Consider the following 13,003-nt stretch of genomic DNA (forward strand, 5'->3'; position numbering starts at 1 on the left):
AGAATTATTAGAAAACAATGAAATGAAAATAACCAACCTCCAGCCGAGTTAATATCGTAATGCAAATTTCACATTAAGGTTTATTTGGGAACTTGACGGTCATCTGGCAGTCAGCAATCTTATCCTCTCCTTCACCAATAGCTCATAGATTTTGCCTTCCCACCCCAACCAAAAAAAAACTAAGTCAACAAAATATACTAACTAAAAATGGGAATTACAGAGCATATACAGATCAAATTGCAACCTTGCCCACAGTATCATATCATTTCTTGACCAGCCCATGGCTTTTGATTTGATTGTCAGCCATTCATCATTCATGACTATCAAATCAAAAGAAGAGCTGTTTTGGTTCATATATCCATTAATACCCATATGTATAAGGATCTGAGGGTTCTAGTTCCGTTACGTGGTGAAAGATAAAATAATATTTTTATTGTATACATCCTTTAAAACAAAGAAAATCATATCTCTTGAAATTTAATAAAAAAATAATTGACATGATATTTGAATTGAAAATTTTGACTCGCCAATATTACACCGATTATAATTAACTTTGAAGATATGTGACAATAATTTTTTCAAAGTATAAATGATTTTTAATGACAAAAAACTATAAACTATCAATTAATGAACCCAGCATACACTCATGTCATTTGGCCTATATATATATATCATTACTACGACCAATTCTTTTTATAATCAAAGTAGATATACTAAAAAGTGAAGAATTCTAACCTAGTGACTTTGAATTATTAAAATATTATTTCTCCCGTAAACTAATGGTTAACATTTTCTATACGAAAAATTACTTTAAAATCTCACTTTGATCCAATGGAAGGCAGCATGCAGTAACCCTCTCCTGTGGCCTATAAATACAGATCTCCGTATGTAAACTCCTCACATCACATCTCAACTTCTGATACTAATTACGTCTTTCTTCTTCAAAATTTGAAGAGATCCAATTTAAGAAATGGCGGGTTTTGCATCCAAAAGCTACTTTCTTCTTTATATGATGGCTGTCTTGCCAGCAGTGCTGTGTCATAGCAGCAAGGGCAACTATATAACCTCTAGAGCAACTTACTACAGCACCTCTGATGGATTGGGCACTCCAAGTATGTATCCATTTTCACTACACTTTCAGATGAAACAATTTTTCCGTTTCAAAAATGAGCTTTGATCGAGAGATTATGTTTTTGTACTAGTTATATAAGATTGTTTCTGGAGTATTTGTCTCCAAAGCATTTCTAATATATTTCATAAATTATGCTCATTTGAACTTCAAAATTATCCCACGTCCAAACCCATGGAATCTTCAAAGTTTATATCATTTGGTTTTGGGAACAGTGAAAGCACAAAATCTCTTATCAAACAATGTTTGTCACTTTTTCCCATAAATATATATGAATATATCTCTTCATAATATAGTTGTTAAGTATTGTCTGCTTATTAATGATATAACTGCATGTTGTGGGGTTAATTAATTTATTAATGTATGTTATTTAAGCTGGAGCTTGTGGGTATGGTGAATATGGAAGAACTGTCTACAGTGGCAATGTGGGAGGGGTCTCTAACCTTTACAGGGATGGGTTAGGCTGTGGCGCTTGCTATCAGGTAATAATACATGTAACTTAATTCATCAAAGCTAATTTAAAATCTGCAAGAGAGATAGTTTAAGTAAATGGCCCTTCCTATAATTCCATCCTTTTTTTCTGCTGGGATAACTAATTAAGGAAACTTGTTTGTGTTACAAAAATAATAATAATGATAATAATAAAACATAATAGGTGAAGTGCAAGATCCCAGGGCTTTGCACTGCGGATGGAGTGCAGGTGGTGGCAACAGACTATGGCGCAGGAGACAACACAGACTTCATCCTCAGCAAGCACGCCTTCGCCGCCATGGCTAGACCCAAAGCAGACTCCAAGCTGTTTGCTTATGGCGTTGTTCCCGTAGATTACGCGAGAGTTCCTTGCAGCTATCCAGGCCATACCCTGGCAGTGATGATCAATACGCAGAGCAGGTTTCCTGATTACCTAGCCATAGCCTTGGTTTACCAAGCTGGAAAATGTGACATTACTGCTGTTCAAATTTGGCAAGTAAGTCCACTAACTAAACATTTTAATTTGCATAAAAAATTGAAGGCATCATACATTATTCTTAGTGATGATACTGGACCGATCACCGAGGTCTGCCTCGAACCAAGTACCTGCAGGGGCGGGGCTGTAATCCCCCGGGAGAACTCCGACGCTCAAGTCAGTAGAAGAAATATGCCCAAAATAGAAAATTGAACCAGTAGTCAGATGATCCGTACCTGTAGAAGTCGATATCTATTTAAAGATGGGGTAAAGCACACATTGAAGGGATAAGATAAGTCTTGAACCAGACGTTGGAGAGAATCTCGATTAACTGGGTCAGCCTTGTTCAAAATTAAATATGAGATAAATGATGAAGATATAGGTGATACGTGGCACTTTTTGGGGCCGGCACGTGGCGGCACCACATTGGAGATCTCCAAGGGTAGTATAGTATTTTTGCCCTTAGTAAAATATTCCCTCATCACTTGCCCCCCAACTCCTTGAGCTGCGAGGGAGAGGAGCTCGGGCAGCTGAAGGAGTAGTCTTCTCAATTTTTCCTGAAAAAAGAGATTTTACCAAAAAGATAAATGAATAAGATTAAAAAGCTCTATTATTGGCTTTGTTGGCTCGCTTCCCAACTAAACATCCCATCCCCACTCCCCATGGCCCTCCAAGAATTCTATAAAAAGGGGGGTGGGGATGGTCCCCTCTTCACAAACACTATTGGAGTGGAAACATAAGGTAAGAGATCTTTCATCCTCCTCTTTTTTCTTTTTTTTTTTCTTTTTTTTTTTTTTTGCTTTTTCATTTCAGTTTTTTTTTTTTTTTTAAAAGAACTTCTTCATTTGCGTGGCCGAGACCAGAGGTCTCGGCCACGTTTGGTCTAGGAGGCGCGGGCTGAGGCCGCGCGGGCCCCGGCCGCGCGGCTTGCCTGCGCGCGCGGGCCGAGGCCGCGCTGGCCGAGCCCTCGCGCCTCGGCCGTGGGTGCGCGGCTTGCCAGCGCGCGGGCCGAGGCCGCTTGCCCGCGCGCGCGGGACTCCTTGTCCCCCTTTTTTTTTTTTGTTTTTTTTTTTTTAAGAGGCCCTTGGTCTCGACTTTGAGACCTCTTTTCCCCTTATCCCCCTTTTTTTTCCTTTTGTGCAGGATTCTCACGGGGCTCGAGAGATTCTAAGTGGTGCCTTCAAGTTCATCAAGGGACGGACCGGCTCCCTCTTAAGGGTTCTCTCGTGCGTTTTTCTTCCATCCTTGGAAATCTTCTCATCACCCGGTATTCCTTTGCCTCCCTTCTCTTATTTTTTGTGGCTTTTTCTTGTCTCTCTTCCCCATGTCACGTTGCTTTGGTAAGTCAATCTCCATGGTCTCCTCTAGCAACTCAGATGGGAATAGCTCGGACCCTTCCAGCTCCTCTAGCTCCTCTTCTCAGTCTGGTAGGCAAATAGGAGACGCTGGGACCTCTCGACCTCGTCCTCATGCCCTATCTTTTGATAATGATACCGACACAGAGTTAGAGCTCCACCATAACGGTCTCCCTGATGACCTAACCCCTGCCTATTCTTCCTTGTCCGAGGATGAGGTCTCTGGACTCGCCCGGAAATATCATCTCCCCGTTACGGGCTATTGGTATTCTACACCCTCCAACTTTAGAGCCCATCAATCCCCTCCGAGGGCTTTAACCATCTATGAAACCTCTCTTGAAGCAGGGTGTCGGTTCCCTTTCGAAAGCACCCTTGCCGAGATCTTTCGACTCGTAGGGTTATCCCCTTCTCAACTAGTGCCCAACGGGTGGAGGAACTTAGTATCTTTCGTCATATGTTGTCGGGGGAGAGGTATTGTCCCCAAAGCTAAACTCTTTTTAAAATTATTTCGCCTCGTATGTGTTGATAAGTCCGAGTTTCGCTATTCTTTCATGGCATACCCTGGCTGTAAGTTTCTCGTAGACACCCCGTCCTCCTTAAAAGGTTGGAAAAATCGATATTTTTTTATGGGATCCGGCTCCGCTACTATGGGTGTGCCCACTGCCTGGCGTCGGCCTTCCCGTAAGAATTTCCCTCGTGAAATGACCCCTTTAGAGAGGAGGGACGCCGAGCTTTTGATGGGTTTGGAGCACGTCAGTACCGCTAGGTTGATTAACGAACAAACCCTGTTTCTTGGGGGTCTATGTCGATACCCCTGCCCAGCAGCCGACACTCCCTTAGGTTGATTTTTTTTTCGTTCTCTCGCTCCGCTTCTTGCTTCTAATTTCTGCTTGCTTCCTTATTCTGACATTTGATCTTATTTTGCTTTGCAGCCAAGATGATCGATGATGCGGAGTTGTGGGGGACCGACAAACAGGCTGCTGAAGAGGCCAAACGGGCCCGGAAGAATGCCAAGAGGCATACTCGAGACTCTAGGCTCCCACCTCGGCACAAGAAATCAAAAGCGTCTGGGTCCCGCTCTTCTCTGCCCCACACCGAGACAGGAGGCTCTCAGGGCACCGAGCCCTTCTCTGACCTGCTTGAAGAAGAGGCGCCTATTCCCGCCAGGGCTCTTCACCGACTCAACTGGAATGTCCATGAAACAGACCACAGCAGCGAGGCTTGGGTGGCGACTCAGCTTATTCAGGGCCTTCCCACTCGGGCAGACATGGAGGGGGCTGCCGACCTGACTTCGGAGACCTTGGAGTCTTGCTACGGCCAGGGCTTGGTTCAGGTTAGCCCTTCGGACTTTTTAATATAGAGAACTCTCGTCCCCTATATTCTAACTTTGTGCTATTCGAACAGAGTATTGTCGCTCATAACGAGCTCCAAAGGCGAATGGCGAGAAATTCACAAAGGATGTTGGAGATGGATAATGCTCTTGCCGAGTGCCATAGAACCATCGAGCAGCGGGACGAGGATCTGAGGGCTCAACATCAACGAAACGAGGAGCTTGAGGGACGCTTTCAGGGGCTCGAGATTAGCCACCAGGCCCTGGAGGAAGAGTTAGGACGGACTCGGGAGCGCAACCGGGAGCTTGAAGAGAAGTATGCCAACCCCACCCAACTCCCTGAGGTGAGAGGATTTATTAGGCATGAGCTGCAAGGGGTATGGAAGAGAGGTTTCACTCGCTGCAAGGAGGAGGTGCAAAGAGCCTATCCCGACCTCAGTTTTGCTCCCATTAGGTCCATGGAGGATGTGATCGCCGAGCTCAGCCGAGCATCATCCTCCCAAGCCCCAGCAAACGAATCCGAGGAGTTCGAAGAAGAAGAAACCTAGTTGTTCGTTGCATGTATCTTCTTTCCCCAAGTTTGGGTTATATTGGACTTCTGATCTTTCATTGAATAAAAATGCTTCGAAGTTATGCCTTTTTTGTAATAGTTTGAGCCAAGTGATCTCTGTTACCTGATTTCTTGCTCCTCCATTTTGCTTTTATTTTAGGGGTGGCCCCCTTGGGGCCATATCTGACCCTTGACTCTTCCTTTTTATTAGGGGTGGTCCCCCCGAGGCCACATTTGACCCGTGAGTTTTCCTTTTTATTAGGGGTGATCCCCTAAGGCCATATTTGACCCTTGACTCTTCCTTTTTATTAGGGGTGGTCCCCCGAGGCCACATTTGACCCTTGACTCTTCCTTTTTATTGGGGGTGGTCCCCCGAGGCCACATTTGACCCTTGACTCTTCCTTTTTGCCTCTTGCCTCATCTCCTTATTGTTTTTTATATTCCGTAGGACAGTCTGCACATATAAAAAGAACAATAATGAGGTTTTATTGAGAAACATACATAGCTTCAAGATCCTTGGGGGTAACCCATTATTGATAAAATTTTCTCAAGTTCTGAATATTCCACGCATTCTTTATCGGAGTGCCGTCCATAGTTCCAAGCCGGTATGCCCCAGGGCTGAGGGTCTCGGTAACCCCGTAGGGGCCTTCCCAAGTCGGCGACAACTTGTTGGAGTCTCGGGGGTTGCTCACACTTGCTCGTCGAAGGACCAGATCGCCAGGTAGAAAACTCCGAGCTTTCACCCTTCGATTGTAGTACCTCTCAATTCGCTGATTATAAACCGCTTGACGGACCCTTGCTTCGTCCCGAAGCTCCTCTACTGTATCTAAATTATTCCTCAAGGCTTGTTCATTGGATTTTGGATCAAAATGCTCCACCCTAAAAGTTGGAATCCCTATCTCTACCGGGATAACGGCCTCTGAACCGTAACATAAGTTGAATGGGGTCTCTCCGGTGGACCCCCTCCTCGTGGTCCGGTAAGACCAAAGGATGCTCGGTAACTCGTCCACCCAACTTCCATCTGCCTTGTCAACTCGAGCTTTTAATCCGTGGAGCATAGTCCTATTAGCAAGCTCGATCTGTCCGTTAGCCTGTGGATGAGCTACTGAGGTGAAGTGTTGCTTGATCCCCAATTCTTGACACCATTCCTTGATCATCCGATCCGTGAATTGGGTCCCATTATCTGAAACAATCACCCGCGGGATCCCGAACCGACAAACCACGTTCTTCCATAAAAATTGCTTCACTTTTCGCGCCGTGATGGAGGCCAGGGGCTCGGCCTCTATCCATTTGGAGAAGTAATCTATCGCCGCGATCAAGAATTTTACTTGACCTGCGGCAGGCGGGAACGGACCCAGAATATCAATTCCCCATTGGGCGAAGGGGCACGGCTGAACCAGGTGGGTGAGCATGGCGCTAGGAACATGAATTAGGTTGGAGACCCGTTGGCATCTTTCACATTTCTTGACCAGCTGCTCTGCGTCAGACACCATAGTCGGCCAGTAGTACCCTTGTCGAAGGGCTTTCTGATAAAGAGTTCGGGCTCCTATGTGACTCCCACATATTCCCTCATGGATCTCTCTTAAAACATAGTCAGCCTCACGTGGTTTTACGCACTTCAAGAGTGGTTGAGTGAAGGATCTCTTGTACAACTCTTCGTTGATTAGTATAAATTTCTGGGCCCTTCTTTTTAGCTCCCGGGCCTCTAAGTCATTCTCTGGTAGCTCTCCATCCTTCAAATAACTAACAAAAGGGTCCATCCAACTTGGCTCTAGATCGAGACATAGCTGCTCCATCATCTCATCAATGCTTCTATGAGGTAATGTCTCGATAAGAATCTGTCTAGAATTGGTTGGAAAAGAGGCCGATGCGATCCGGGACAAGGTGTCTGCTTCCATATTCTGGGATCGAGGCACATGCTCAATCTTTACAGATTGAAAACGACTCATCAGTTCCTGAACGAAAACCAAATATTTGGACATGTGGTCCTCTCTAGCCTCGTATTCTCCCTTCACCTGCTGAACAACAAGGTTAGAATCAGATTGTATGTTGAGATGCTTCGCCCCAAGCTGTGCGGCGAGCCTCAACCCGGCTATGAGGGCCTCGTACTCTGCCTCATTGTTAGACGCCCGAAACTCAAAATGCAGAGCGTATAACCAGGACTGACCCTCAGGGCTCTTTATCATTAGCCCAGCTCCTCCGCCTGCAGAGTTTGAGCTGCCATCCACTGCCAACATCCATGGTCCTAGGCTGTCTTCTGGAGGTCCGCCAAGCCCAAATCCTTCGGCGATGAAATCAGCTAAGGCCTGGGCCTTAATAGCTGACCGAGGTCGATACTCTATGTCGAATGCTGTTAACTCCATTGACCACTTCAACATTCTCCCTGAGAGCTCTGGCTTCCCCAAAATCTGCCTTAGAGGCTGGTCAGTAAGCACGATGATAGAATGCGCCTGGAAGTAGGGTCGTAACTTTCTCGCTGAGACGACCAGGGCAAATGCTAATTTCTCCATGGGGGAATACCGAGCCTCTGCCTCTTATTTTCTTCACGCACCAGTACCGAGCTCACTGCCTCTTCTGCCACGGCCAAGTAGAGGTATAGCGGCTCACCCATCTTTGGCTTAGTAAGGACTGGCGGTGAGGCTAGACATTCCTTGAGCTCGTTAAAAGCCTCCTGGCACCCAACGTCCCAGACAAAATCTTTGGTCCTGGATAGGGCTTTGAAAAAAGGGAGGCCCTTTTCTGCCGATCGGGAGAGAAATCTGCCCAGAGCCGCTATCCTTCCAGTGAGTTGCTGGACCTCCTTAATACTTCTCGGGGTCGGCATGTCTAGTATCGCCTTAATCTTCTCAGGATTCACCTCTATCCCACGATGATGCACGATATACCCAAGGAACTTTCCTGCAGAGACACCAAAAGCGCATTTAGAAGGATTAAGTTTCAATTGGAACCTGCGCAAGGTTTTGAAGCACTCTTCTAAATCTGTCGGATGCTCCTCTGCCAGCAGGCTCTTCACTAGCATATCATCCACATAGGCTTCCATGTTGCGACCCAATTGGTCCTGAAAGAGCCTATTCACGAGCCGTTGGTATGTAGCCCCTGCATTTTTTAAGCCAAAAGGCATAACAGTATATCAATAAGTACCCCGATCAGTGACGAATGCTGTCTTCTCCTGATCTTCTTTATGCAACGGGATCTGATGGTATCCCTGAAAAGCATCTAGGAAACTCATGAGGTGGCATCCGGCCGTGCCATCAATTAGGGCATCGATCCGGGGAAGTGGGTAACTATCTTTTGGGCAAGCCTTATTCAGGTCAGTGAAATCAATACACAACCTCCACTTACCTTCCCCCTTAGGAACCAAAACCACATTGGCGAGCCATTCGGGATAATCGACCTCCCGAATATATCGTGCCGCCATTAGTTTTTCCACCTCAGCCTCTATGGCCCTTGCCCTATCTGGGGCGAAATTTCTTTTCTTCTGTATGACAGGTCGGTACCCCCGCTTCACTCCCAAACGATGCGTCATTACTGCCGGGTCTATGCCTGGAATGTCGTGGACTGACCATGCGAAAATATCTGCATATTGGCGAAGAAGGGATACAATCCGAGTCCGAATAGGGTCTTTCAATTGGGCGCTCACCCTTACGCATCTATCGACTCTGTCCGGGTCCAATGGTACCTCTACAAGCTCATCTACTGGCTCAGCAGTCTTTGGGTCTTCTGGACCTTCTAGTAAAAAACTGACAGTGGCGGGAGGGGAAATCCCGACCCCCCCCACAGTAGGGCTCCGTCTCCGTCTTGAATCCTCTTGCGGCTCTAACTACTCATGCACAACACCCTTAGCTGTGCTGATGGATGCCATGTAACATTCCCGGGCAGACCTTAGGTCTCCTCTGACTTCTCCAACCCCCGCCGCAGTGGGGAACTTAAGCACCATGTGATAAGTACTCGGCACAGCCCGCAGAGCATTTAGCCCCGATCTTCCGAGGATCATATTGTAGGCCGAGGGGACATCCGCTACCAAAATGTCTAACATGACCTGGGCAAACCGAGAACCCTTTCCAAGGGTCAACAAGAGCTGGAAGACACCATCCGCATATACCACTTCCCCGTCGAATCCAATCAAGGGGACACGAGCGGGCTTCAACTGTTCCATTTCGTATCCCATACCTAAAAAGGCTCGCCGATATAAAACTTCAGAAGAGCTCCCCGGGTCCATGAGAATCCGCCGACGCTCCCATTTTCCCAATTTTGCTGTGATGACTAGCGGATCATTAGAAACTGGATATCCGGGCAAGTCATCATCGGTAAAGGAGATAACATCCCCTGGTCGAGCCCTTTTGACTCCCGGACGTCGATGCAGATCAGAACTCTCCCCCGACTCTTTGCCTGGCACCACCCCAGCCGCTAGAGTATGAAAAATCAACTGTTGCGGAGGACTCCCATCCCCCTGGCGATTCTGTCTCCGGGGCGGGGTTCTGGTTCTGCGTCGTTCCTGAGATCTACCGCGCCTGCGAGAGGGGCTCCCCGATCCCCTTCGTTCACCCCTTTGTGGTTCTGTATCCTTAGCTACAAACCTCCTCAGGAAACCTCGATTGATGAGCTCCTGGATCTCTTCTTTGAGTTGATGGCACTCCTCCGTGTCATGTCCATGATCTCGATGGAATCGACAATACTTGTCTTTACTCCGCTTGTTACCCGGGGCTTTCATGGGTCTCGGTTTTTTCAAGTAATCCTTATTCTCGATTGTGGCCAGGATCTCAGCCCGAGGAGTATTAAGTAGGGTGAACCTGACTGGACTCCATCGAGAGCCCGACCTCTCCCCCCGTCGGCCCGATTTATCTTCAGGCCTTTGCTCTCGGTTCTGACTTCTCTTCTCTTTCTTATCTGAGTATTCACTCTTCTTGACCCGCATCACCTCCTCGGCATTAATGTACTTGGTGGCTCGGCTCAGGATCTCTGTGAATGTTTGGGGAGGCCTCTTAGCTAGTGACTGGGTAAAAGGGCCAACCCTCAAGGCATTCTGAAAGGCCACCATAGCGATACTCTGATCAAGATTCTCAATGCTCAATGCCTCCATATTAAACCTGGCCACAAAATCTGTTAACGACTCCCCTTGGTTCTGCTTGAGATTCACGAGGGTCATGGTAGACCTCCGGTGCCTCCTTAGGGGAGCGAAGTGAGCCAAGAACCTATTCCGAAGCTGTCCGAAGTTAGCGATCGACCGATGTGCCAGACTTGAATACCAGGACCGTGCATGTCCTTCCAAAGTGGCTGGGAAGACTCTGCACCACATAGCATCAGGTGCCGCCTGGACCATCATGTGAGAGGCGAAGAGATTTAAGTGATCAGCGGGGTCAGTTGTGCCTCCATATGGCTTAATAGCTGGGATTCGAAGGCGCTCGGATGGGGTAATTGCCATGATCTCCCGACTTAATAGCTGATTAGAAACAATGTCGTGTGGCTCTTCTTCCCTCCGTCTCAACTCTGCAACCTCCCTCTCCAAATGCCGCAAACGTCTTTCTCGCTGAGCCCCTCCAGCCCGGGCATAATCGGGACCAGAGGACTCCTCCTCCTCCTCCGAGCCTAGCTTCCCGTACTCGCTTCGCCTAGAGGGTCCGCTCCGTCTCTCGTCCCGATGGGACTCCTTCCCAGCGCGGGGGGATTCGCCTCCTCGGAATTCTCTATGACTAGAGTGACGATCCCCCTGATGTCGACTATCATGATTAGAGTGTTCCACCGGTCTCATCTCCGGGGGCTGCTGTTGGGCCAAAAAGGTGTTGAGCAATTCCGTCAGATGTTGGACCTGTCCCTCTAGCTGGGCGACACGATCCTGAGGTGGCGAGGGATTTGGGGGGTGACCCCCTACGGGGCCGCTCTCAGGTGGGTGGTTTTGACTCTGATCTGGGACGGGGTGGGTCCCAGCAGCTCGTGATGGATTTCTTCTTGTCGCCATAACGGGAGGAAACTTGAGCTCGGCCGAGGTACTCGACGAATAAGGGCAGATAAAGTAACCGGCCCCACGGTGGGCGCCAAATGATGATACTGGACCGATCACCGAGGTCTGCCTCGAACCAAGTACCTGCAGGGGCGGGGCTGTAATCCCCCGGGAGAACTCCGACGCTCAAGTCAGTAGAAGAAATATGCCCAAAATAGAAAATTGAACCAGTAGTCAGATGATCCGTACCTGTAGAAGTCGATATCTATTTAAAGATGGGGTAAAGCACACATTGAAGGGATAAGATAAGTCTTGAACCGGACGTTGGAGAGAATCTCGATTAACTGGGTCAGCCTTGTTCAAAATCAAATATGAGATAAATGATGAAGATATAGGTGATACGTGGCACTTTTTGGGGCCGGCACGTGGCGGCACCACATTGGAGATCTCCAAGGGTAGTATAGTATTTTTGCCCTTAGTAAAATATTCCCTCATCACTTAGGATACTTCTTTAAATATGTTTTCTTCTTGACTTGACACACACACACACGCACACATACAGGCTAAGTATCAGCAATGGAAGGACATGAGGAGGGTGTATGGTGCAGTATGGGACATCCCTAATCCTCCAAGCGGCGCGCTTAGCCTGAGAGTCCAAGTTTGTGGTCAGAAGTGGGTGTACCTGAGCAAAGCCATTCCTAAGAAATGGAAGTCTGGGGCCATCTATGAAACCGGCGTTAAGCTTGTTTAATTAAGCTCTATATGTGGAAGTGTTAGTTTGATCCAAGTTCTATTGTATACTTAGTTAAGTGTGGGAGTGGTTCATTACTTGTTGTGTCCTATGAAATCTAATAAGTGGAGCTAATGCTTGCTCCTAGCTTGAGTATTTCTCAAGTTTTAATTCTGCAATGGCAGAGCCAGCCAGTGGTCTACTCGTTATATTCTCAATAAAATACTTGGACTACTAATTGTGTTTACATTTGTGTTTAGAGAGAGTGCGAATAAACATTTCAGTTGTACTTTCTTTCGTTCTTCCCCCAGCGCCCCGCCCCCTTTATATATTTCAAGTGTTTTTTCATTTCTCTTTCTTATGTAGAGAAAAATGACTCAAATTTTAAACTCAATACTGTTAAAGTTTTACTAAATTACAACATATACCGCTACATATTGTGAAAATTACACTCACCTTTGATCATTTAATATTTATTAAGAAATTCATGTAATTTTGTAGAACTTCTCCGGTATCCTCCATGTAACATATATCAAAGTTTCGGGGATTATCTCATGACTTTTCAATAATAAGAATATTGGCTCAAGGGAAAAGGGCAAGTAGATTTACATAGTAAAGATAATTATTGTAATTTTTTTTATATTAATATATCTTCTTAGGTCAAAGTTAAGAATACTTAGTGTATTTTAATTTAAATTTTATTTTAAAAATCATTTTTATGTCCTAACACAAGACTCATTGTCCAAAACATACAAGACTCATTCTCCTCCAATTTTAAAATTCGTCACATTAATTTTTAAATTTAGTTTTGACATCCAAAAACTTGACTTTTAAAGAGTGTCGTGATTAATTTAAAAACTAATTAAATAAATTTTAAAATTCAAAACTTGTACAAACTTAAATGTCAAAATTTTAAATATATATTATCAACTTATTCTTTATTGTTTTATAAAACTCCAACCGAATAAGTAATTTTTTTATAAAAGGCAAAAGACATAAAACTGCCCTCCATCTTTTAGTCATTT

The 13,003-nt window shown here is 46.1% G+C and overlaps 1 protein-coding gene across 1 annotated transcript; it reads left to right on the forward strand.

Annotated features, from left to right (window-relative positions):
* Positions 1-899: 899 nt before the first annotated feature.
* On the forward strand, positions 900-12,279 carry LOC127793434 (expansin-like B1). The gene is made up of 4 exons (XM_052324162.1): positions 900-1,112; positions 1,505-1,611; positions 1,785-2,096; positions 11,811-12,279. The coding sequence occupies exons 1-4, from the start codon at positions 971-973 to the stop codon at positions 11,997-11,999; spliced, it is 750 nt and encodes a 249-aa protein (XP_052180122.1). The 5' UTR covers positions 900-970; the 3' UTR covers positions 12,000-12,279.
* Positions 12,280-13,003: the final 724 nt, after the last annotated feature.

Source organism: Diospyros lotus, unplaced genomic scaffold (genome assembly GCF_014633365.1).
Source record: "Diospyros lotus cultivar Yz01 unplaced genomic scaffold, ASM1463336v1 superscaf3, whole genome shotgun sequence".
Lineage (NCBI taxonomy): Eukaryota > Viridiplantae > Streptophyta > Magnoliopsida > Ericales > Ebenaceae > Diospyros > Diospyros lotus.